Source organism: Pan troglodytes, chromosome 11 (genome assembly GCF_028858775.2).
Source record: "Pan troglodytes isolate AG18354 chromosome 11, NHGRI_mPanTro3-v2.0_pri, whole genome shotgun sequence".
NCBI lineage: Eukaryota > Metazoa > Chordata > Mammalia > Primates > Hominidae > Pan > Pan troglodytes.
Genome location: NC_072409.2, coordinates 14,039,769 through 14,067,098, shown reverse-complemented (window position 1 = coordinate 14,067,098; position 27,330 = coordinate 14,039,769). Strand labels below are relative to the sequence as shown.

General features: G+C 42.0%; 1 protein-coding gene across 1 annotated transcript in view; it reads right to left on the bottom strand.

Moving 5' to 3' along the window:
* Positions 1-27,019, bottom strand: part of PSMB7 (proteasome 20S subunit beta 7) — a 62,419-nt gene extending 35,400 nt beyond the window's left edge. The window contains exons 1-5 of the mRNA XM_520247.9: positions 26,466-27,019; positions 25,944-26,037; positions 25,007-25,104; positions 23,450-23,590; positions 16,404-16,519 (exon numbers count right to left, since the gene is read on the bottom strand). Coding sequence (XP_520247.2) covers positions 16,404-16,519; positions 23,450-23,590; positions 25,007-25,104; positions 25,944-26,037; positions 26,466-26,527 — 511 coding nt within the window. The 5' untranslated portion in view covers positions 26,528-27,019. The remainder of the gene's footprint in view (positions 1-16,403; positions 16,520-23,449; positions 23,591-25,006; positions 25,105-25,943; positions 26,038-26,465) is intronic.
* Between the last annotated feature and the right edge of the window lie 311 nt (positions 27,020-27,330).

Below are 27,330 nucleotides of genomic sequence, written 5' to 3'. Positions count from 1 at the left end.
ATCTGCAGCCTCCATCCCCAACAGTCTCTGACACATGGCAGCATTAGGAGAGACGCTTATTGAATTAAGCTGCACTAAAAGTGAGGCCAACTACCCAAATGAGGGAGCCAAAAAAAACTCTAAGCTGCCCCTGAAGGCGTGAGGATAGCAGTAAATGCCTGGATAAGGTGTAAAGCAATATTTATCGCCTAGTTTACCATACTAGGCTGAATATAAGACAAACTCAAGTGTAGAGCCAGTTCAATTTTCAAAAAGGAAAAAGGGCCTTAAAAACCGCAAAACCAAGTCCTGTTATATGTCCTAGTCCAGTCCAAACCGCTGTGATATCACAGGAGTGAACGGCCTTTCCTGGATTTCTGCACTATATTAATACTACTGACGCTCTCGGTCTCATCAGTAGTTTCCATGAAGCTGCTCCTTAGCAACCTTCACCAAGCCTGCCTTTTCAGCACACCCACGGTTACTGAGTACCCAGTATTGCTTCCAGAACAAAGCTCTTTAAAACAGAAAAACAAGGTGCAATTCAGTGACCAGCACTTAGGTGAATATAAGTGAGGACACTATGATGGCTACCTAGTCCCCTCAGACTGACCTCCTGCATCCACTGCCCTCCCCCAAGCCCACCTACACACCCTGCTCAACACCCGCCACCCCAACCCACCAAGAAGCCGGGCTGTGGAGAGACAGGGAGGCAGGGAGGACAAATGTCTCTTTCCCTTTCACCTGCAGGGCACTCCCCCATCCACTGCAGACACTCCACAGCTGCTCCAGCTAGGTCCTCATTCAAAGCTCCTCCTGCAACCAACGCCCTGTGGAGTCCTGGAAAGAGCACCTGGCCTGCTTCCCAGCTCTGTCAGGGCCGGACTCACCCACAGACCCTCTTGTCACCCACATCTGCTGAGCCCCAGAAGAAGGAGTCCCAAGCACCAGTTCCACAAGGACCACACCTCCAGCCAGTCTGTTAAAATGAAACATCTTATAATAGCAGGCCCACTGGCTTATAAACAAAATTACTAGCTCCTTTAAGAATGTAAAATAAAAGCCCTGAAACTCCGAAAAATACATGCAACATGCAGAACATTAATAACTAAAAAGAGCTCACAGATAAATACATCAAGACTCCAACAGAGAAGACAGTAGTTTACGAAAGAGAAAAGGTAGAGGCCTACATACATTAAGCAACACTGACCAAGTTCACTAGCAATCAAAGAAATATGAATTGAAGTAAAATAACTACCTTTTGCCTTTTTAATTAGCAAAGATTAAAAAGAATAATAGTGCTGACAAAGGTGTGATCAAATGGGTACTCTGACACACTTGGAGAAGCAGAAATGGATAGAACTCTTCTAATGGGCAATGTAGAAACATCGATTGGAAATCATACAGCTATACATACCCACCAAACCAGCAAATCTCTTAGGGGCTTATTCTAAAGAAACACATGGACAAGTACCCAAGTCACGTATCTTAAAAGATCATTGTTTAGATTAAAGGGGGGAAAAAAAATACCTGGAAGTAAATGTAAAGGTTCAACAATCAGGAGCCAGGGAAAATAAACAATAAAATACTGTACACACAGACATTAAACATGACAAAGTAGAAGTACATTTTTTTGGCAATGGGAAGATATCCATGCTATAGTATTTAGTGGGGGAAAAACATGTTCTAAAGCAAAATTAACAGACATGCTTATGCACTATATATTATACAAACCTGGAAGCACATAAATCAAAATATTAAGCCTATTTCTGGGTGGTGCTATTTTCTTTTTGTTTACTTGTATTTTTAAATTTTTCTTCAAAGTGCAGGCATTAATAGCAATTTTTTAAGGTATAAAAAATTGGAGAAAATCCAACATTGTGAGGGGAGGGAAAAAACAAGCAAAAGACCAAGACTTTGCTAGCTGTCACAGTCTCCGTGTAACAGCAGCAGCAGGCAGCTTATTCCTTACATTTGTATACAAGGGCCTAAAGGTCAATCCATGCATGAGTCAACAGACCCAAAGAACAACAGCAATCAATCATCACAAACAAATACACCATGTCTCTCCTGCCTACCGTCCTTAGGAGGGCTTCCTTAGGACCGTCTTAGAGATACAATCATCTTAATAATGAAGTCCTCTGAGCGTTTCAGCATGGGGCTAGACCCCACTTATCCAGAAGTGTACTCTTGGCAAACACAGCACTGAACAAACTACAACAGATGCACACGGTACTTAAGAACTTTCACAGCACAGTCACATCAGTTTTGTTTGCTCTTCAGGCATGGCAAGTAGTAGTAGTCCCATTTTACAAAAGGAGAATAAAGCTCAAAGATAAGGAACATGCCCAGATCACACAGCCAGTGATAAGCAAATCTGGGATTCTGAAGCCAGATCTTTCTGAATTTAAAGTGTGCGATGTTCTTTCCATTCCACCACGTTTGCCTCTTAAATAGCAAAGCCAAATGCTTGAAATCAAGATTAGCAAGTAAGCCTGGGAGATGGAGCTATCTTTTCTTAGCTCCCCACCCCAAAAAAGCATGCTTTCAAACTTGCTTCTTCTTTAGATTTCAGCTCAACGATTACCACACACATCTGGATATAGTTAATTTGTGTTGTTTTGCTTGGAAATTCAAATGAGACTGGAATTTAGTTAAATGTTTTAAATGATTAAACATATGCCATTCACTGTTTAGCAATGCCACTCAAGTATCTGTTATAACAGCATTTATTTTAAAATAGCCTCATTCAAAAAAAAAAAAAAACCTAAAATTAGTCTCCATTTTCTAAAACCTCTGAAGGTGTTTCGATCTTAGCTTACCAGGATTAGTAATTCACTTTGAAACTAACTTTTTCTGAGCGAACAATCCAATTCAGGATGAAATCTGAAATTTTACAATCTAGATATTGCTTTTACTTGTTCTGTACATTTAAACGTGTTATTTTTCTATGTCAGAGTTCACTAAAATACTCAACAAATTTAGCAATTCTATAATCTATGTTATTAGATATGCTAAAGAAACAGTAAAAGACTGAAATAATTTCCTAAAACCTGCTGCTTCTAAGTCAAAAGCTAGGAAGGACCTGAAAGGTAGAAATCTACTTTTTCTAATAAGGTGCTCACTAACTCTCAAACTGCAGAAGGGGAAAACATTCATTGACGGTCTTAGGTCCTGGACCCTGAACTCAAGTACTGGGAGTATTTGGCCCTTTTACAGACAAGGAAATTGAGACTCAATTGGTTCCAAATAGTTTGCCCATGGCAAGAGTCAATGAGAAGCGGAGCCAAGCTTTAAATCTAGGTCCTATTCTGAAGCATGGGTTCTCAAGCTCATGCACTCTTCAGAAGGGCAACTTCCCACTCTTTCTTCAAACAACCCATTCCCAGGTGCCCACGCAGCAGCAGCAGGCTCTGGGAACACCAAGAGGCACAAGAGGTGGCCCGGCCCTGGCGCTCCCTAGCTGGGCACATCACTCCGAGCTCTGCAAAGCTGCCAAAGTTGCTCCAGGAGGCACAAGCAACTGCATCAAGCACAACGTGAATGATGCAACCGGAAACCGAGGGGCACAGCAGCCCTACTGAACTAGGTTCCTTCCCCGCACAAGAGGCAGGGGACAGGAGGTGCCTTCCTCAAAGGGTGGCTCTGAGGGTTACACAAGATGGCGCGTGTAAAGCAAAATGCTGGGGACACTGAAAGTTCAAGAAAAGCTGGCTGATGAAATTCCTCCCCGACAAGGTCCTGGTCCTCCAGGCAGCTATTTTATACAATCACTCTCAGCAAGTCCCAGGGTTGGCAGCTTTCATGGAAACAGAGGTCTTCAGAATTTCTTTCTCAAAGTCATGAAGTTATGAGAGGCAGCAGGAAATGGATTTCTACTGCTTTTTCCCAAATCAATTTAACCAGATCGTCTCAGGAAAAAAAGCTGCTCCTTCTGCTAAAGAGCGGTCCATTTTAAGCAGCCAAGGACCTGTTTGCCACCATGGCCTGCCAAGGTGTAAGATGTATGCGGCGATAACAGAGTCACACACAGGACTTTCTAATCCATCAGTGTCAGCTCTCCCTGACAGAGCGCTTACTCACACTTGCTCATTGTTAGTCAACTGGCCACTCATCCTGGGTAAAATTTGGTGCTTTCCACAGACCCACAGACTGGGATCATTTTTCACTCCATTCCTGCCTCCAAGGCCTCATCTCCTAGTACTGGTGCTTGCTCTGGAGGCTAACAATGCCAACGTGTGCAGAGCTGATTGATGAATATAAAATAAGGCGGGCACCAGGGGACCATATCCAGCCACTAGAGAGCAGTGGAGCACCTCTCACTGCTCGGTAAAACAGACGCAGGCTTTAAATGGTTTAATTGTATGCATGCATTTCATTATAAGTCCTGGCCAAAAGCTTCCTGGCGAGGCAAGCCAAGCAATCAGACAATCTTGCATCGCTTGCTGAAATCCAGATTTGTCCTTTGTCAGCATAAACAGTTTAATTTGATGTTTTCACTCCTGAGTAAGCACTGAGTATTACATTTAAACCCCTCATGAGGGAGAAGAATGCTTCCTTTTCATCAGCAAATGTACCTCAATGTCAAAGTCTACCTTTTATTCCCAATGAATTAAAAAAAGTATTCCATTTAATTTGCTAAAAATATTTGTAAGGCATCCAACAATTTCACTCAAAAACTAATTCCTCAAAAAACGGAGTTCCTTTTCTAAATGTAATACAGTCAAAGAGGAGTTACATTTTACCCTAATAATTTAAAACACCACTTGAAGGGAACAGGGATTTTTCTTATAATTGCAACTGCAACATCTCATTGACCTGACAGGTTATAAACACTTATTCTTCAGAAAAGACTAACAATCACAGCATCAGGACCTAAAATGTGAAAGGTTTTATTTCATTAATGCCACAAGATATGGAGAGAGAACATTTTTTCCTTAAAACATAGGTGTCACCTACCCCTGTTTAGAGGACAAAATGGAGGACGAAAATGACCCTAAAATGCACCTATCTTAATCAGTCCCCTGCACCACGAGGCCACACCGGGAAACCGAAGCTGAGTGCAAGGCATACACCCTGCCCTGCTGCCGCAGGAACACAGGGCAGTGGGAGCTGGCAAGTCTCTTAAAGGTCCCCTTTACTCAGGTCCATATTTCAAAATAACTTCCCAAACTTCAGGGCATTCCACTTTAATTGATGGACTAGACAGTATTATTTTCATTGTATGGATGGAAGAAGCTAAAGTTCACAGAAAGGAAGGAGGCTACCCAAAGTCATGCAGCCAGGAATGGCAGCATGGGTACATGAACTCAGATCTGGTTAACAGCAAATCCCTCATTCTGTGAACTACACAGTGAAAAGCCTTCCGATGGCTAAGATGACTTTCCACGTAGTCTGACCAATGAGGAAGTAAAAGGCATCAAGCACTAGGTCATAAGCATATAAAGGCACTTTCCTTTAGCAGAGGCGACTCTGGTCCAATTCTGAAACAAGAGCAGATAAAGATGAGCTGGTTAACCTCACTCTCTCTCAGTGGGGTTTAAAGCAAAGAACTTTAAACTGAGCATTTCCTTTAACTGTTCTGAAAAGTGCTCTGGCAAGGGCTTTTACTTGGTTGTAGGCTGAGGACAATTCAAATCAGGAGACTTTGTGGTAAAATGTCAGAGCAGGGAAAAAAGGAGGAAGAGCACCCATACATTAATTCAATACCTCACCATTTTGTCTATAAAAGGTGTTTAATATTTTTTTACACAGAATCAAGAACAAAATCCAATCTAATTAGAATAAATTAAGAACTGGCAAGGACTGACTATATTACATTTCCTGTAACAATATGAATTTTAGAAGTAAATATTTTCTCATTTCCTGATATCACGGCACCATCTATTGGCTTAGTACCACTTTTGCAGCAACCAAGAAACAAGATGCATTCATTCAACTTTCACAGGCTTTTGGTTCCCAGCTGTTTTATTCCTGGCACTCCACCGCAACATAATTTTAAGATATAAAATCCATTCACTGCACATTTTAAATCTTCTAAAATGCATCTTATATTAATCAAAGCAGGAAAAAGTGCCAGAGAAATCTTGACACAGAGAGCTACACACAGAAAAATGTATTGACACTAAAACTATCAAAATACTATGCACCAAACATCTACTACATGCTACATACAAAAGACTTTTATGTTTGGTATCTCACTTCATGCTCACACATGAAGTAAGCATTACAGAAGAAATCAATGTTCACAGTCAAACAGCTAAATGAATGTTAGACTTAAGATATGAACCCAGGCTAAGCATAGTGGCTCATGCCTATAATCCCAGCACTCTGGGAAGCCAAGGCAGGAGGATCACTTAAGACCAGAAGTTCCAGACCAGCCCGAAAAACACAGTGAGACCCCATATCTACCAAAAAAAGAAAGAAATTTAAAAAAAAAATCAGTAGTGGTGTGCCCATAGTCCCAACTACTTGGGAGGCAGAGGTAGGAGGATCACTTGAGCTCAGGAGTTTGAGGGTACAGTGAGCTATAATCACACCACTGCATTTCAGCCTGGCGACAGAGCAAGACCCTGCCCCTAAAAAATAAAAACAAATAATTATTATTTTTTAAAAAGATCTGAACCCTATTTGACTTCAAAAACCAGTTTTCATGCAGCCACACTGCCTCAAAAAATGGCCAAAAGCAACATATCCACATAAAAAGCACACAGTGATGTACAGAGCGTGCACACATAACACGCAACGCTTCAGCACCCCAATAACCCTGTGACCTTCCCAAGTCAAAAAAAGTAGCTTCATGTTAGAAATAGGGGTTATGAAGTTCCAGAGGTTAGGTGACTAGGCTCTCTGGTCAAGCAGAGCTGGGACCAAAGCGAGGGCTTCCACCTCTTTTTCTAGAATCCTAAGTGATACTTCATTCAGGGGTTTTCAGAAAAGGCAGTCACTGGCTGTGTGGACAAAGTTCCTGCTGGAATAGGGTCTCCTACACCAGCACAGCTCCTCCCTTGCCCAGCCCCTGGCCCACGGAGAGCAGGGACACAGGGGCAATCCAGTTCCTATGGAGACACATGCTTCTAAAGCCTCTTATACACAGTCAACCACATGGCTGACCCCAGAGCAGGCAGAAGAATTTCCAGCAACACACGGCTATGAAGTCCATATATACATGCCCTCTGAGGTTTTTATGAAGTAAACATGCTGCCAAATTTGCACCCAATTTAGCAGTTGAAAATGAATATTGACGAAACATTTGCCATCTTAAAGTGCACTAATTTGATCCAGTGCAGGACAACTTTCAAAATCAAGTCGTGGAGGTATCAAAATATCTATACAAAGGTTGTACTTGAGTATAAAAATACAGAAAAGGTTGTACTTTAGCATAAAAATACAGAAAAGGTTGTACTTTAGTGTAAAAATACAGAAAAGGCTGTACTTTAGCGTAACAATGGCAAATCTGAACTCCCTATCCATGTTCCTAAGTTCTCACTTAATTGTAAGATTCTTCTGCCCACAAGGTGAGACATCCAGCATGCTTACTACTCTGTCCCACATCTTCCTCACTGCTCGGAGGCCCTGTAAACTGGGACTTAGTAGGTGCATTCCAGTAATTAGGAAACTGTATAACCAGTTTATCTGGAGAGAGAATTTTACCTGGATGGCCCTGGCAGTGACCCCAAGTCTTCCCTAATGGTGCATAGCAATGTTTATTCCTTAAGTCAGTATTCCTAAATTGTCCAAGGACCTCATTTTCAGGAATGTCATGCTTGAAATTTTATTCATGTTAATTCTCTATGTGGATAAGCAGGCAAAAACAAAAATTTTATATACCTTGCCAATGCTGCTACAAGGAACACTGCCAAGCTAATAGCAAAAGATGGTCCCCAAGCTTCTTCTGACACTACTTCAGCTTGCCTAATAAAGAAAAGCTGGCAAGTTCAAAGAATAAGCTAATTAATCTGAGAATTAAAAGAATCCACATTATGTCTATAAAAACATAACTAAAATGCTTTCCCTTTCCTAATAAAGTCAAAAAATCTTGCCTAGCTTTTAACAATCAAATGAATCGATCACCAGTAGCCTCTTCCAAATTACTCTCTTAAAAAAGAAGTAAATGAAACCGAAGGGATCCTTTTTCTTTTTGGAGAATAAGCCACATGCCATGTACCAACAGGAAAAAGTCAGAAACTGAGGTTCCCATTCCCACTCACATACTTCCTTACTTGTGGTTCAAGTAACCTCTCTGAGCCTCAGTTTCCTCATCTTTAAGACAGGGATGATGGCACCCACCTCACAGTGGTGCAAAGATTGTATCAGTAAAGCATCCCACAATAGGTGTAGGTGCTATAGCTGGATGAACGCTGCTCTCATTGTGGTCAATGTGATGTTCACAAAGAAGGTTTTAGGGCAGAAGCTGTCCAGGGGCCACACCACCAGGAGTCTGATATATTAGTCTCCCAAATAAACTCTCAGGAAGGCCAGTCCTCAGAGAGGAGGCTCCTGGACCCAACGCTCAATGCAGATCAGCTGTGCCTCAAGTTAAAGATGCGCAAGACAAGACAGGTGTCTTCTATTCAATGTAAATTAAGAGCAGCCTTCAGGCGCCTGGCTAGTAGCCAATACAGGCCCATGGGTAGACAAAATTTAGACACCCTTGTCTTCCGGTTAATTTATAGCTTCCAGCTCTTACTGTCAAATCACTCAGAAAAAAGAAAAAAAAAGATTAATTACAAAGTTTTGCTTTTATTCTTCATAATAAAAAACTCACAATCTAACTAAAACATGAGAATTCAGATGAAATATTCATTTTCTCACTTAAGCTACAATTACAGAAAGCCTTGATTCCACAGTGAATGCTAATGTTCCATGGAGGCATTTCATTTAGGAGGACCTTCTATTTTATCTGGAGTGTGAGGTTTGGTTTGTAGCTCACTCAAAATAATAAGCATGAATTAAAACAAAATCCAGCCAGGCACAGTGGCTCATGCCTGTAATCCCAGCACTTTGGGAGGCCGAGGCGGGTGGATCACTTGAGGTCAGGAGTTCAAGACCAGCCTGGCCAACACGGTGAAACCCCGTCTCTACTAAAAATACAAAAATTAGCAGGGCGTGGCTAATTATAGGCACACGCCTGTAATCCCAGCTACTTGGGAGGCGGAGGCAGGATCACTTGAACCCAGGAGGTGGAGGCTGCAGTGAGCCGAAATCGAGCCACTTAACTCCAGCCTGGGCAACAGAGTGAGACTCCATCTCAAAAAAAAAAAAAAAAAAAAACCACCAAATTTTAGCAATTCTGAGTTCTCTCTCAATATCCAACTCCTCACTCCCTCGAAAGGAAAGGGTAAAGAAGGCAGGGAGGGGAGGGGTGAAAGAAGGGAAGGGAAGGGAAAGAAAAAAGAGACAAAATAACAAAAATCAAACTCAGATTAGGAAGAAAGCCAGCCCTGCACAGCTACGACCACGGAACAATGGCTGAAAGAAACTAAGAGAGCCACAGAGACAAAGCCCAGGCCAGTACAAAACCGTGATCTTACGTTCTCTGTAAAGAGCTCCTCTTCACAATGGACTTGGATTGGAAAGAAACAAAAAGTAAAAATCACGTTGTTTTTGGGTAGTAAAATTGTGGAGATATATATGCATATATATAGTTTAATTTCCTTTGCTGCAATAAGGCTGTTTCAGTAAATACTGTTTTCAACATGCAGGACAGAGAACCTATGCAGAGAACAGTCAAAAATACAAAAACCAGTAAGTGCCCTTCGGGAATCTGTATAAATATTTTTAGTATTCAGAAGCAAGGCTTAATAGCTAAGTGAAATCACATCTGTAGGATGATAAAATCACAGCAGCTGTGTTGTACTGGGGCTTGCCAGAGATGGAAGACAAGGGTTCAAATCCCAGCTTTGTCACTTATGGGGCTGAGTGACACTAGGTAAGTTGCTAAATCTCTCTAACTTTCAGGTTTCTCGTCAGTAAAATAGCAATAATAGCATCCCTTACACTGAATTTTAACTGAAAATAATGTGCCAGCACCCAGCAGACTCTGGCACAGAGACGTTCCCATAAATATGCTTTAAATTCAAAATAATACTAAGCTTTAACAAAAAAAAAAAAAAAAGTAAAAGGACCTGTCACATTTACAACACTTAACAGCTAAACTGGGACCACACAAATGGAACACAATCTAAACCAACTGCATTCCAGCGGTGCTGCAAACTGCTAGTTCACAAACAATGAACAGCGGCTAAGGTTTCTAACACTAAGTTTCAGACATTCTTTAGCATAAACAAGTTGGAGAATCAGAAAATCAATTCACCATCAAATATTCACTGAGTTGCACAGGGCTCCGTGAGACCCTGAGAGTGAGGCACAGAAGCTGCTCTCAGAGGTCTAGAATTGTGCAGGGGCAGGAGGGACAATGCCTAGGGGAAGCAAAGTGGGGCCAAGGCGGGAGTCCTGGGATCCTGCTTCACTCCTGGGAGGGACTTGCTAGCTAACTCCGCCAGGGGCAGCCAGGAGGGAATGGCTTCTGGGCCACACTCAGGATGAGGAGGAGGAACACTCCAGGCAGAAAATGTGTTTCTGAAAGGAGGCAGCAACGGCTGTTAGGCTCTCTTCAGAGGAGGGCGAGGGGGCTGCTGCCACTGAAGCCCAGGGCACAAGGGAAGGAAGAACAGGAAATGAGATGAGAAAAAGGGCCTAGAGCCCAACTGAAAAGGGAGATGGCCCCAAATGAAGGCGTGACTGCAACACTGCAGCCAAGAGCCGCAAGGAGCTGGCGCTGAGGAACGCCAGGAGAGAATGATGACAGAAACCCAGGATGTGGCCCAGGGGTTAGCTGCTATCTGAGAGGTCTCTGTAATGACAGTGGCCATCCCTACCGCCACAACCACTGGATTCATCCTCACCCTCAACATTTCTGGCCAGGATGCAAGCTCCCTCCCTGCCCCAGGCCTCTCACGCCACTGCTCCCCACAGCTGTCAGCTGCTCCTTCTAACAAGCGAACCTAATCCTCTCGTTCCCTGGCTTGAAAGAGCAGGAGACCTCCAGGACAAAATCAAAACAGCTCTGCCTGCAGCGTCTGGACCCCCGAGGCCTGCTTTCCAGCCTTGCCTCTGCTCCAAACTCCCAACATCCATCCCTCTTCCACCCTCCCCATCTTTGCTTCTGCTGCACCCCCTGCATGGGTCCCTTGCCCCACCCCCACTCACTGCTCCTGCCGCACCCATGCAGCAAACTCTGGCCTTTCAGTGCTTAACCACACGGAGCCCTTGTGCACCACAGGCCTGAGGTCTATCCCTCGGGGGTAAGGGGTGCATTGCAAATTCCTACTCATCCCTCAGGCATTTAAGTGTTCTTTCTTCCCACTTTCACCCATCAGACTGGCAAAAATACTCAGCATCCGTGAGGTGGTGGGAGACAAGCATCCTTGTATTCTCTAGTGGGAGTATAAACTCGTGCCAGCTTTTTGGACAGCAATTTGGCAATAGCTCTCAAAAGGTAAAATGCACTGTCCCTTTTCTGGGCTGCCCAGCAGCTGTATTTCCTGCCTCTGTCCGGAGAATTCCACTGCCATCTGAGCTGAGGCTGAGCTTCACCAATCAGAAGCACCCACCTTCCCCATGAGGAACTCTCTGGTGGTGGAAGGGATGGCAGGAAGGCTCAGTTCTGCGGCAGCCAGGGTCCGGCACCGGCTGTGCCCGCAGCATAGACTGAGACACTGTTCTTGGCCCCAAACCCAGTTCTTGCCCTCCCAACTACGTTGTGAGCCACCTGCTATACTTTTCTCAAAAATCCCTCTCTTCCTTAAATCATCCAGTGACTCAACTGCTTGCAACAGAGAATTCTGGCCGAAACATGTGTACACCTTAATCCAGAAATTCCACTGCTAAGAATTTATCTAAATGAAGTACGTATTTATACAAGTAGACCAAGACACATTTGTTACCAAAATATGAAAAACAAGATATTCATCAGAAGAAGAATGGGTCAGCAAGCATGGTGTAGCCACATAATACAATTCTGTACAGCTTGCTATTATTACAGAAATTCTATAGGCCCACGTAAGGTGATATAAACACTTCTTCAAAACAAGTTAATAGTAAGGGAAGAATATTATGTATAGCATGAGCTCATTTGTGTGTTTTTTTTAAAGGGGTAACTAGATGACAGAGAAGGAGATACGTGAAAGTGTATCATAACACATTTTCTGGAAAAAATACAAACAATTCTTAACAGTGGTTACTCTGGAGGGATGTGAAGGAGACTTTTCTTATAGTTCTTTGTCCCACTTGAATGTTCTGTCATGTTCATAAATTATGTTCAGTAGAAAATGCCTGAATGTCACTTGCTCAGAAAGGACTTCCCCAACACCCACCAGCCACACACTCCTTCCTATTATCCTCTCTAATGACTGTTCTTTTCCTCTGGGGCACTTATCACAATGCATTCTTCTAGGTTCATGTGAATTTACCTGTCTAATACCTGTCTCCCTCACAAGACTATAGGCTCTGAGGCAGACGCTGTGTTAACCACTAATCTTCCCAGCTCCTAGCAAAGTGCTCGGCACTAGTGATGCTAAATACACATCAGACAAATGAATGAAGAGATCCAATCCTCATTCTAAGACTCAGCTCAAGTGAAGTTCTTCCTGAATTATCCCAGCTTGGAAGTGACCCTTTCTCCCTTGGGTCCCCTCCTGCCCTCCTCAGTGTGTACATCTGTCTCCCCCATTAGACTGAGTATCTGAGGACAAAGACCCTGATATTCACTTCTATCTGTGCTGCCTGCTATAGTGCCTTTACACAGAAGGCACTCACTAAAGAGCTGATGAGGCCGGGTGCAGTGGCTCACACCTGTAATCCTAGCACTTTGGGAGGCAGAGGCCGGCAGATGACGAGGTCAGGAGTTCCGTATCAGCCTGGCCAACACAGTGAAATCCCCTCTCTACTAAAAATACAAAAATTAGCTGAGCATGGTGCTGCATGCCTATAGTCCCAGCTACTCGGGAGGCTGAGGCAGGAGAATCACTTGAACCCGGGAAGCAGGGGTTGCAGCGAGCAGAGATCATGCCACTGCACACCAGACCGAGTGACAGTGCGAGACTCAGTCTCAAAAAAAAAAAAAAAAAAAAAAAGCTGATAAATGAGTGGAGGAACAAACAAGACCTCAAAGTAACAATTTACTTGGGTATTAAAATCAGATGTTACTGATGTCTCATTCTCCTTAATCTGGCATTTTAGGGCAGCAAAACCAGTCTGTGTGGAGTCAGTGGTTTCTAAACAGAATTCTTCTATAAACTCAAGAGCTGTGGACCCATCACCTGGAACTCAAATGAGACTTGGACAGACAGGAGGTCACTCTTGGCCAGGAAAAAGCACAAAGGTGGGCGGCAGAAGTGAAATGGGCAGACACAAAGCTGTTTACCTACTCACTTTCAACAACTTTTCCTAATTCAGCTTTATGCTCATGACACAAATTACCACAGTTCACTGGCAAGAGAAACCAATTTTCCCATTTTACAAATGAAGCTGCTTTGTATCAATGTCAAACTTCTTAAATTTGATGACTTTATCAAGGTGATAGAAGAGAACATCTTGAAGGATTCAGAGGTGAAAGGCTGTGGTGCCTGCTATTTACCCTCAAATGGTTCCCCACGCACACGAAACAATGATAGGAATAACAATGTGTGTGAGAGAGGCAGAACACATGTGTCAAAATGCTAACAACTGACACATCTGAGTAAAGGACAGATCAGTGTTTGTTGAACATTACTGTTACTTTTCTGCAAGTCTGAAATTTAAGTAAAAAAAAGAAAAAATAAAAACTACTTAATAGAAAAGGTTATTCCACCTTTACCACCATTTAAAGGTATCAGATGGGGAGAAATAAAAGCAATACTTTGATGGAGATACCTAATACCTTTGAATAAAGCAATTCAGAACAATTCTAAAATTACCATAAGTATCTTCATTTTAGAATAACTGCAAAGATTCATCCGTATGGTATCTGGGGGTAAATCATTCTCCCCAACGAACAGTGAACATCTGTTATATAAAAACCTTGTAAGAGGCTAGATAACAACACAATGGCATAGCAAAGTCTCAAACTGGCAATTTCCAAACTACTCAAGGCAGCAGTTTTCCTAGATGTGGAGCCAAGACACCAAGACAGAAAATATTAAGAGGTAAATGACAGCTGGAAAAACACCAGCTACACGATACACACAACCTGTTCGAATTTCTGGACCTATGCAATTTGACCCAGAAGCAATAATGTAAATGTTAGAACTTGAAAATCCCAATTCTTCTAAATATAATTTTATCACTATTTTTTGCAGTCATTAAAAAAAAAAAAATTATCAGCCACCTGTAATCCCAGCACTTTGGGAGGCTGGAGCAGGCAGATCACCTGAGCCCAGGAGTTCGAGACCAACCTGGGCAACATGGCAAAATCCCATCTCTACAAAAAATACAAAAATTAGATGGGTATGGCAGAATATGGCTGTAGTCACAGCTACTCAGGAGGCTGCGGTGGGTGGATCACCTGAGCCCGGGGAAGTCGAGGTGGCAGTGAGCTGTGATTGCACCACTGTACTCCAGCCTGTGCAGCAGAGTGAGAACCTGTCAAAAAATCTCCTAATCTAGCAGCTAGAGCTAAAACATAAATGCAAAAAGCTGGTTAGCAAATGAGGAAGAGAGGGGGGCAAAAAAATAACTACTATTTACAGGCCAGGCATTGGAGCACATGCTTTATATACGTTATTTCCAACCATTACAACTTGGTGTGGTAGGTGTTACCAATACCACTTCACAGGTAAGGAAATTGAGGTTCAGACAGAAATCAAATACCCCAATCCCTCAGAGATTAAGTAGTAAAGAAGGACCACAATCACTCCTCTAGGTCAAAATGTACCTGCCAAGTTTCAATGTAAGGCTTCTACTCTAGAATTCTACTCAAATCTCACCTTCTTCATAAGACCTGTCCTGACTTTTTTTTTTTTTTTTTTTTTAAAACAGACAGGGTCTCACTCTGTTGCCCAAGATGTAGTACAATGGCTTGATCACAGCTCATTGCAACCTCAAACTCCTGGGCTCATACAATGCTTCTGCCTCAGGCTCCCGAGCAACTGGGACTACAGGCACACACCACCACACTCAGCTTATATATATATATGGCACAGACCGGGTCTTGCTATGTTGCCTAGGCTGGTCTTAAACTCCTGGCCTCAAGCAACCCTCCCACCTCAGGCTCCTAAAGCACTAGATTACAGGCATGAGCCACCGTGCCTGGCCCTGATCTTTCTATTTAACACTGCCATCTGCCTCCACCCCAGCCCCTGCCCACAACTCCCAAGTCCCCTTATCATGTGTGAATTTAATTTTTTGTTTTACGATCATTGCAAATTCATATGCAGATGTAAAAAATAGAGCATTTCCATATGAAGTTGACTCAGTTTCTCTCAAAGATAGTATCTTGTGTAACTATAGTACAATACCATCTGTATTACTTTTTTTCTTAGTATCACTTTCTAATACAGGCTGAGTAGCCCTTATCCAAAATGCCAAGGACCCGAAGTGTTTCAGATTTCAGGTTTTGGAATATCTACATTATACTCACCCAATTCAGCATCCCTAATCCAAAAATCCAGAATCAAAAATGCTCCAATGAGGCTGGGCAGAGTGGCTCATGCCTATAATCCATCCAAGCATTTTGGGAGGCCGAGGTGGGCAGATTACTTGAGGTCAGGAGTTTGACACCAGCCTGGCCAACATGGTGAAACCCCATCTCTACTAAAACTACAAAAAATTAGCCGGGCATGGTGGCGTGTGCCTATCATTCCAGCTACTTGGGAGGCTGAGGCAGAAGAATCACTTGAACCCGGGAGACAGAGGTTGCAGTGAGCCGAGATCATGCCACTGCACTCCAGCCTGGGCAACAGAGCAAAACTCCATCTCAAAAAAGAAAAAATAATAAAAATAAAAATGTTACAATGAGTATCATGTTAGCACTCAAAAACTTTAGGATTTTGGAGCTTTTCAGATTTCAGACTATAAAAAATATATTCATAATACACAGGTTGTATAACCTGTGTATTATATTTATATACATTTATAATACCTGTGTATTAATTTAGAATACCTGTGTATTATAAATATACTTCTCACAGTTGTTTATTGTCTATTTACCCTCACTAAAATACAAAATCCTCGAGAGCAGGAATCACTATCAGAATTGTGTTGACTGCTATATAGCAAGCACCTAGAACACGGCCTAATCTATAGCAGGAACTCAGTATATATTTGCTGAATGAATCAAAGCATTGTATTGCACCTCCTCTTCTAAGAGAGAACAGACCAGCTCTTCAAGAGACCATCTTGGTAAGTAAGAGTACTCTTAAACATCAGGAAAACATTACACTCACCCATGGTGACATAAGGCAACTTATCAGTTGATCCATGAGGATAGATGCTGTAGAGGTGAGGTCCAGTAACATCTACTCCCCCTAAAACTAGGGCTGCACCAATGTAACCTTGATACCTGGTGATCAGAGTATGCATAAGAAAAAAAACATGAGTCCACAAAGCATCACTGTAACTTAGCCAAAAGTTGCATGAGAAGTCAGATAACAAAAAGTTTTCCTTAAGACTGTTTCATTAAGGGGTTATTGTTTTGATGGGAACAAAAAAGGGAAGGGAACATTAGATGAACAACTACTGTCAGCCAGTATAAACTATAAATTATGTGAGGCACTCCACACACCTCATTTCAGCTCAGCCTCACAGCCCCCATTATTATTATTTTTTTGAGACAGGGTCTCACTCTGTCACCCAGGCTGCAGTACAGTGGTATTATCATGGCTCACTGCAGCCTCAACCTCCCCAGGCTCAAGCAATCCTCCCACCTCAGCCTCCTGAGTAGCTGGGACTACAGGTGTGCACCACCACACCTGGCTAATTTTTGTATTTTTTTTGGAGAGATGGGGTCTCGCCAAATTGCCCAGGATGGTCTCAAACTCCTGGACTCAAGCAATCCTCCCACCTTGGCCTCCCAAAGTGCTGGGATTACAGGTGTGAGCCACCACACCCAGCCCACAGTCCCCTTTAAAAGACAACATTATCATTCCCATTTTAGAAAAGAGAAAACCAACCTGGAGACATTAAGAACTTGCCCAGTCTCAGAATCAAATTGGACTGACTCCAAAGATTATCAGCACTTTTCCCATCACACCTCTCTGCAATCAGCACATAAGCTACCTCCACAGTTAACAATGAGGAGGTGCTAAGCTCAGCTGTTCCACTGTTCAAATTATCAACCTGGCCACAAAGGCCAGGCATGGCGGCTCACACCTATAATCCCAGCACTTTAGGAGGCCGAGGTGGGCAAATCACTTGAGTCTAGGAGTTCAAGACCAGCCTGGGCAATATGGTGAGACCCTGTCTACAAAAAATACAAAAAATTAGCAAGGCGTGGTGGCATGTACCTGTAGTCCCAGATACTTGGGAGGCTAAGGTGAGAGGATCCCTTGAGCCTGGGAGGCAGAGGTTGCAGTGAGCCATGTACACGCCACTGCACTCCAGCCAGGACACAGCAAGAGTTGTCTCAAAAAAAAAAAAAAGCATCAACCTCACCACAGCCCAAACAGAAAAATGGCTCATGTCGAAACACCTCTGCCTTTGAATTAACCCATATTATAATTACATATATGAACTCGTATCAAAAAAAAAAGTATTTCATCATTCAGGAAAGTGAATATTAAAATAACTCCATGATAGCCTAAGAAACCACTGCTACTACACATAGGATAAACTTACACTTCCTCAGGAACATCACAGGAATATATTTTCCACCCACACCATCTCCACTTAATTGTGCACATATTTGTTCTTTTGGACCCTTTTTTTCCATTTCCATAGATTCCTTTCCCTGTATTTGGTACCGCTTTTTAACATTAGGAGGCCAATGTTACTCCTAATGTGGGAGGCTGAGGCATGAGAATCGCTTGAACCCGGGTGGCCGAGGTTGCAGGGAGCCGAGGTCGCAACACTGCACTCCAGCCTGGGCAACAGAGTGACACTTAGTCTCAAAAAATAAAAAAATAAAAATCAAAAGAAGAATTAGATCTACATTCGTCAACATAAATTGCTCTCAATTTATCTAGCTGTGCTAGATAAACATGCTGGATTTAAAATTCTCCACTGTGAGCCTTTAGCTCTTTGGGAAGGAAAACAAAACTGACACATACTGAATTTGCCAAACGATGTAATCATTAAAATACAAATAAATTAACATGAGAACCAAAGTCATAACTTTAGACTGTCTGAGACATAGCCACACATCCAGAAGTGCTCTAAGTAAACAGAACAGTGGTCCAATACTTGCCCTGTTCCTTGATTACCAAATTGTTATTTCAAAAAGAACCTTCCATTTATAAGTAAAAACTTCAAAAACTTCCTAGGAAAAGATTTTAGAAGTAGCCTAAAAAGAGAATAGAGCCCCAGACAAGGGAAGAAACTGGTCCAAGGCCACACATGTGAGCTAGCAGCAGGGTCAGACGAGGGCCAAGGGCTCCAGGAAGAGAAGCCACAATCGCCAGTCCCACCACCCCCAACTAGTCCAGTGCCTATTCCACTATACCAACTGTCTACTGAACAGGGTGTTTAAATAAAGTTAATAATAATCAGCTACTTGCCTTCTAAGCTAAAATATCAACTGTTAGATGCCTTTAAAATAATCAAGATGTTTTGGCAAATTATTGAAGTCATTAAAATTTTAATAATTTATTGATCCACAAATTCTACTACCAGGACTCTATTCTAAGGATATAAACAGCCAAATGTACAGAAATGAATGCACAAGGATGTTTACAACAGCATTGTTTATGATGATTAAAAAAGTGGAAACAGCCAGGGAGAAATGGCTAAATTGATCCAACTGTACAACAGAACATCACACAATCATTAAAAATCATGCTAAGCCAAGTGTGGTGGCTCACACCTGTAATCCCAAAACGTAGGGAGGTCATGGTAGGAGGATTACTTGAGGCCAGGAGTTTGAGACCAGCCTGAGCAACACAGTGAGACATCGTCTACAAAAAGTTTAAAAAAACAAACACAACAAAAAATTAGACAAACATGGTGGCGTGGGCCTTTAGTCCCAGCTACTCAGGAGGCTGAGGCGAGCAGATGACTTGAGCCTAGAATTTTAAGGCTCAAGTCATCCACCATGCACTGCCTTTAAGTGAGCCATGATCATGCCACTGCACTCCAGCCTGGGCAACAGAAAAAGACCCTATCTAAACTAAAATAAAATTTAACAACCATGCTGCATTTTCTCCTGCGCTACTGATGGTAGTACAACGTTTGTCAAGGGAGAGCTTTGACAACATCTCTCAAAATGTTAAATGTGCAAAAGTAAATAAATGTGCATTTATTCTAGAATACAGGCTAAGGAATTAAATCACATGAGTACCCAAGGCTTCTATGTTTCAAAGGTTCATAGAATACCTAATAATACCTTAAATACCTTAAAATGGGCAATATCATTAATGTTTAAAAATTGGTTAAGTTGTAACATAGCCACAAAACGGATACTATGACACCACCAAAAATTATGATAATGATTAATGGTTCTTAAGCTTTTATGGGTCACAGAGCCCTCTTAAAAATTGATTAAAATTGTGGAAATTTTCCCCCATAAGAGTACACACAAACATTTTTTCTGATTTCAGGAGAGTTACAAGTATTCAGAACTTCTCTATGGGCTCAAGAGAAAAACTCATCTACTGACAGGAACAATATTTGTAACATACTATTATGTAAACAAGGGAAATTACAAAACAACACATACAAGGATATATATCTAGAACAAAAGGTATGAAAAAACAGATCTTCAAAAATTTACAGTGTATGTGTCTAAGTGGCAGAACATCAGGTGGCATTTACTTCCTTCTATCCAGGTTTCTAGTGTCTACGTTTTTTACAATTATATTATTTTTATAATTTTAAAAACAGTTATTTTCATGTTGAAATGCCCTAGTATAGAACCCATTCAAGATGCACTGTTAGGTGAAAAGACTAGGCTATACTATAAATAGTCAGTACAACTATAATCCCATTTTTTAAATATTACTGAACTTATTTTTAAAACCTTGAAGGGTGTGTAACAATCTCTTAGCACTAACTGCTTGTGGATGGCAGGAATCCAGGTAGTTTTTTACATTCTTTTTGTTCATATCTTCCAGCTTTGTTTTGTTTTTACCATGAACATGTACTAGCAATATAAAAGGAAGAGATGAAGGGAAGAACTTAAAAGACAGAAGACTGGAATAACATACACCAAACCAAGAGTGATGCTCCCTGAATGGCAACATTTTCATTTTGTTCTTTGGGCTTTTCAGTATTTTCTAAATTTCCTACAATAAATGTACATTATGTTTATAAGAAAAAAAGTTACAATATAAGAGCCTCTACGTATTGAAGTAATAGTTTCTAGAACACAGAACAGCATTTCACTAACATTTTTATGAAACTCAACAAGGAGGTTCCATGCTCACAGAACAAGCATTACTTACATCAACTACATCTAGCCAGGATAGGTGTGAGATAAAGGCAGTGCTTAAGTAAGGGAAAAGACATCACTTCTGCTTATCAAACCTTATTTTCTCACTGACTCACATACAAGGAAATGGGCTGTTCAGAAAAAAAAAGTACAGCAGTACCAAGAACACCTTGTACTCTTTTTCAGACTGAATTTTACGGGGCTCTAACTACACAGTAGGCTCTGTAGTACGCAAGGTCAGAGCCTAGCTTCTTTATTCCTGTCCTCCTCAAAAGTCAGACAGAAGAAACTATTATCCTCATTTTATTGAGAAAGAATCACCCAAATTTAAACGACAGTCAGTGCTGTAGGTGGGAGATGAACCAAAGTTCTAAAATCAAGTCCTAAACTCTTTCCTTATACCACTCTCATTTTATGTAACTCACCAAAAATGTTAAGAGGACATAAAAGACTATAATTATGCTGGTTTATATTTTTAAATGGTCCTCAAATTTTGATAAAATTTAACTTTTACAAAGTATCTTGAACTAAAAAATGACAAAACACTGAAAAAAGAGAATTTAGAATTTTTTTTTTTTTTTTTGAGACGGAGTCTCGCACTTTCACCCAGGCTGGAGTACAGTGGCACAATCTCGGCTCACTGTCAAGCTCCACCTCCCGGGTTCATGCCATTCTCCTGTAGCTAGGACTACAGGCGCCCGCCACCACGCCCGGCTAATTTTTTGTAATTTTAGTAAAGATGGGGTTTCACCATGTTAGCCAGGATGGTCTCAATCCCAGACCTCGTGATCTGCCTGCCTCGGCCCCCCAAAGTGCTGAGACTACAGGCATGAGCCACCGCGCCCAGCCGAGACGTTAGGATTCTTAAAACATTCTGAAGTGATTAACAGAAACATTTGCTAGATATTTTTGCTAATTGTTTTAAATGACATTACAAAGAATCTTGAAACATCCTATTTGCAGCAATTTTACAAGCTTAAAAATTGCCTTTATTACATAGACACATTGTGTAGAAAAAAAGTTTTCAAAAAAGCCTTATATATAATGTACCAAGCAAGCCACCAGAGGGAGCTTTATATTTAAAATTAAAATCCACAAATCTTTTCAGAAATCTGATCAATAGGTGTGCTTTAACAAGTTCTACTCACTGTACTGGAAGAATTTGGTTGGCAATAATTCTCCTGGATTAGAATAATGATACGTACACAAACATAAAGCAGCAATTGGATAGACTAGGCTTCCTATCCATATGACTCTAGGCTTTGGTCTCATTTGTAAAATGGGAACTATACTACTGGCCTTGCTACAACTTCATATACACTACTGAAAACCCATAGGCCATGCTAGACACATATATGAGGACCCGCAAATTATCAGGAAGGCCAGGGCCCTGAAGGGAACAGTGAAGTGAGCTAGGCAGAGAAAGTGACAGAGCACCCACTCCCACTTCTAAGGCAATAACCACCAATGAGGTCCCGAAGATTACGGCCACATGTTTCCAATGTTTTCAAAAGACAGAAATCTAGACTTTTTTTTTTTTCTTTTTTTTTGAGACGGAGTCTTCTTCTGTCACCCAGGCTAGAGTGCAGTGGCGTGATCTTGGCTCACTGCAACCTCCACCTTCCAGGTTCAAGCGATTCTCCTGTCTCAGCCACCCAAGTACCTGGGATTACAGGCGAGCGCCACCATGCCCGGCTATTTTTGTACTTTTAGTAGAGACGTTTCACCATGTTGGCCAGGCTGGTCTTGAACTCCTTACCTCAGGTGATCTGCCAACCTTGGCCTCCCAAAGTGCTGGGATTACAGGCGTGTGCCACCGTGCCAAGCCAAAATCTAGACTTTTAATTCAAATCTCCCCATTTATAATTGTTAGCCACTATTTAAAAAAAAAAAAAAAGGCCATATGACCCAAACAAATTTCCCTACAAGCTGATGGCCTATGAGCCACCAGTTTAAAATCTTTACTGTCTACCCATGCTCCCCTTTAATTCTCACAACCACCCCGCTAGGGGCAGGTATTATGATATCCATTCTACACAGAAGGAAAAAGGCAAAGAATTTGTTAAAGGTAAGGCAAGTCCCAAAAGGAGAAGCCAGTATTCCAACCCAAGACTAAATGCCCAGGCTACTTCTCCTATAATCACTGCCTCTCTTATGAGAAGCAAATGAGAAAACGCACTTTGAAAACTGCCAAGACCCATACGAACATAAAGTAATGATGCAATTATTAAAGGAGAAAGAGAAACAAAACTACTAATATGAGCTGTGAGTCAGCAGAGAATGAAGGTCAGGTCAGGCAAGCTACTGCACCTCTTTAAACCTCAATTTCTTCACTTACAAATAGGAGACGCTAATAGTCCCTATCTCAGAGTTAAAAGGATGGGATCGTGCATAAAGTGCTTTAGCATAGGTCCTGGAACAGAGTAAGAGGTAGATAAAGGTTGGTTAATATTAATATTATCATACCCACTGACAGCCAATTATAAATATCACTTTTCATTCACTGTTATTTTGCCCCTAAAGGGAGTGGGTGGGGGGAAGGAGAGACAATCATTTGGGTTAGTGTTTATGGGGAGGAGAGAGTAGTTTCACAAGACAAATTCATAGTTCCTCCAGCTATAACTTTCTTACTGTGAACAAAAAAGTTTCTCTTATCCAGTAATATCCCTATGCTCCAGGAAATGACTCAACTGGTGACATGTGATTTACTCATGAAAAAAATCAGACCCCAGAAATTCAAATGCACTATCAAAAACCATTTAAAATGGCTCTTTAATATAACAACTGATTTCCGGAACAAAATGTGTATTTCTGAATGTGTTTTTGCTACTTTCCAGGCTTCTCTTGGCTGAAAAAAATCTAAGATATGAGAAGAAGATACTAATAGGAATCCCCATTCTGGAAACTTACCTGAAAAGCATCTGCTTCAGCATCCGATTGGCTGTCACAACTCTGGGAAGACGGCCAGTGGAGAGGGAGTGGAGCTCCAGGTTGGAAGAAATGAGCTGGGTTGTCATGTCTGTGTCTGCAGCTGTCCCAGCACCACAACAACTGAAAAATCCAATTAGAAACTTAGCTGAAATCCAATTACCAGAGGGCTCAATTAGAAGTAGTGGGTTCTTGGATAACTTCCATGAAGTTCAGGTACACAGAGAGATGGTTTTGAGTATATCTATGCTGTAACTTCTCTGTTTAGTCAACCTTAAATAAACAGAAAATTGAGAATATGCATCTAGTTATATGCAAATACATTATCTATGGCCCAATGGAACACATGAAATTATTGGTTTCTGTGATAACAGAGTGTGCATTTCATTAATGCTACAAATATATTCAAGTTGTACAGAAGTGCAAGGTGTGTTAACTCTTGCAATTCAACATCTACCAAGTATTTACTATCAGATACCAGTAATTACACTAAGCACTGGGAATAAAGAAAATATGAGAGGCCTTGTGCTCAAAGTTGAGTGTAAGATACACAGGAAGACAAAAATTATAACACATAATTTAATACACAGTAATAGCATAGGTACAAAATCCTATGGGAAACTGGAGGAGAAGGTAATTGATTCTGATCATTAAGAAAAGGTTTCAGGCTGGGCATGACGGCTCATGCCTGTAATCCCAGCACTTTGTGAGACCCAGGCGGGAGGATCACTTGAGGCCAGAAGATCAAGATCAGCCAGGGCAACATAGTGAGACCGCATCTCTCCCAAAAAAAAAAAAGAAAAAGAAAAAGAAAAAAATGTTTAAAAAAAAGGAAAAGGTTATGTATGAGCTGGAATAAAAACACTCTACAAGCAGAGAAGGCAGTGTTTCTAAATAGAATCTCACATAAGCAACGGTAGAATAGCTTGGAGATGAGGGAAATAGGGACAGTTCAGACGTAACTGGAGCACAGGGTGATGGCAACTGAAAAAGACGCTTGAAGGGTAGGCTTTCTATGAGACTGTGCAAGGCCACAGAATTTTGATTTTTATCCTAAAAGCCATGTGGAAACGTGACAAGTCTCTTGAAAAGCTTTTTAAGAAAGGGATGCCATCAGATCTATGTTTTACAAAATCCAATATGGCAGAAGAGTGAACAATAGGATGCCTACGAAAGGCCAATTAAATGGTAACTGCAATAGTCCAGCTAAGAAAAAAGAACCTCTATGGTTCAAGTTAATGTTTGAAAAAAAGAAAAAGAAAAAAGAACCCAAACTAGAGCCTTAGCAAAGGAAAGGATAGGAGGGAATGGATTCAAGAGGCACAGAGAGGGCAAAACTGGCTACCAATTCAACTGGAGACTGAAGCAAAGAGAGGACTTGAAGTTACTAGCTTAGGTAACAGGTGGATGGAAATGCCATTTAAGGGAGATAGAAAATACAGGTTGAAAAACAGGTTTTAGTAAGGAGCACAGGAAGGTCAATTTTTAGCCCTGACATGTTTGAAAATATAAGAGTTATTCAAACGAATCAATACTTACTAAATATTAGGAGATATGAAGTGTATTTTTGAACAGTTCTTGTCAGCAACAACCATCCCTTCAGTTGCTCTTGTATCTGCTCCAAGAACTATGCCATCCTATTTAAAAAAACCAGTTTTTAAACAATTTTACAAATATAAACCAACCACAACTCTCCATTCTACTTTAGGGAATACTATGTTGGCCATACCACATGCTCCCCTATTCTCAAAACGCCAGCCAAAACTCATAGCAAAAATATTGTGCTACACTTTCAGGATTTAAGAAAAGGTTTCTTAGTAAATGCTACTAATTGAATCCTGAGTAGTTAAGAATTATTCCCATTTTCAAGTGAGGCTCAGGTGTCGGGTAAATTCCTTGTAAATCAGAGCTAATCTGGAAAAAACCTGGATTAAGACTCAGGAATCTTTCCATTAAATTAGCCATCACTATCAATTTCCTTTTAAAACATGTTGCTTTTCTTTAAAACATGTTGCACCGGTAATCATTATCCCTTTTGACGTTTGCAACAATTTAAGGCAGGAGTTATCTCCATTTGATGCATCTGAAGGTGTCCCTGTGAGAAGGAAAGTGAGCTGCCAGAAGTTGGAATCAGCATTATAGAGTTCAAAGGTGAGACAGACCTGTCTGACCCCAAATCTCGTGATCTCCCATCACATACTTCAGCTTCCTAAACTAGTAATTAAGAAGCTAACTGACCTGTTTAAAAAAAAAAAGAAAGAAAGAAAAAACAAAACCTCAGCAAAGTGAGGAAAGAACATAAACTGTTAAGAAGCACACAAAACCTGACAAAAGCAGTCGCTCCTGAAAGACGGTCTCCTGATGTATTCTATAGTATTTGCCTTTCCAGACCGAGCCGGGAGAGACACAGGAAGCCAAGTGTTCTGATTCCTGTTGCCGGTTCAGTCACTGCTGCTCTTAGCCTAACCCGGCTTACCTTATAGACCACCCCAGCGATGGTCGTGCCAGTTTTCCGGGCCTTTGGAAGCTTGTATCCCCTCTTTGCAAAATCGGCTTCCAAGACGGCATTCCTAAGAGCAAATGAGAGAATCAAGTGTTGAAGGGCAGGACCACATCGCACAGCACTGGCATGAAAAGTGCCTAACAAAGAACTCAGGAAAGCTGCTACTTGTTTTCACGCCCATCTGTTTAATGAATCCTCCCACCATCAGCACTGTTCTCCCGTTTTCCAACGAAGACAGTCTCACAGAGGGGCCGTGACGTGCCTTAGGAGACGGAGATAAACGGTGGCCGAGTGCGCTGGGAAGGTGGGAGAGCAGACCTGGCTTCAGGAGAAACCCACGCCCAGGCCCTGATTCCCCTGAGTCACACTAGCCGCGGGCCACAGGCCCCGCCATGCACTCTTCCCTCAGAATTCTCGTATCACACCTTGGCCCAGCTCCCACCCGAGCACCGCACTCTTCTCCCTCCCTGAACCAAGCCCCAAGCAAGGCGGCACCTGCGGCAGTTATCAAAAGAGAAGCCTCCAACTGGTGGAGCATACACCGACACAGCCGCCATCTTCCCCAGAAAACAGTTCCGGGCCGGAGGCGGGTGCAAACAAAAAAAGCCGAGCACTTCCGGCGTCGCTGGCAACTGGGGCTGAAGGGGCGGGGCAAACGCCGCACTAGAACGATTGATCTTAGAGATTCTGGTTCCTAGAGAGGCCAGCGATGTGTGAAGTATATCGCCCCAAGTGGCACGGAGGAGAAAGTGACACCCGGAACCGGGAAAAGACTTGTCCAAGGTGAACGCACCAGCGACCAGGTCTCCTGCCGCTCAGACTGGACTTGTTTCTACCGTTAATTTGGTTCTGCGGTGCTTCAGAGACAGACACACCCAAGTCCCAGGCACAGCCCCACCACCCCCTTGCGTTAAGCAAGTCTCTTCAACTCTCTGAATCTGTTTCCTCCACTATCAGATGGAGATTACAACCTAGCTCAAAAGGCTGCTGTAGAATGGCCATTAAGTCTGTGAAAAGAGGCTCAACATGATTAGTCATAGGGTGAATGCAAAGCACGACCACAGTGAGATCCCACTTCGCACCCGCTAGGATGGCCATAAGCAAAAAGACAGAAAAGCGCAAGGGTTGCGAGAGTGTGGAGAAATTGGAACCCGAATACACGGCTGGTGAGAATGCAAAACGGTGCGGCTGCTCCGGAAAACAATTTGGCAGTTCCCCAAAAAGTAGTATCCTCTTAGATATGCACCCGAGAGGGTTGAAGACATGTATTCACAAAAACTTCTACAAAGGTGAGGTAGAAGGCAGGCCTCCATTCAGAGATGGGGCTGAGATACCTGACCAAATTGAGGACTAGCTAAAA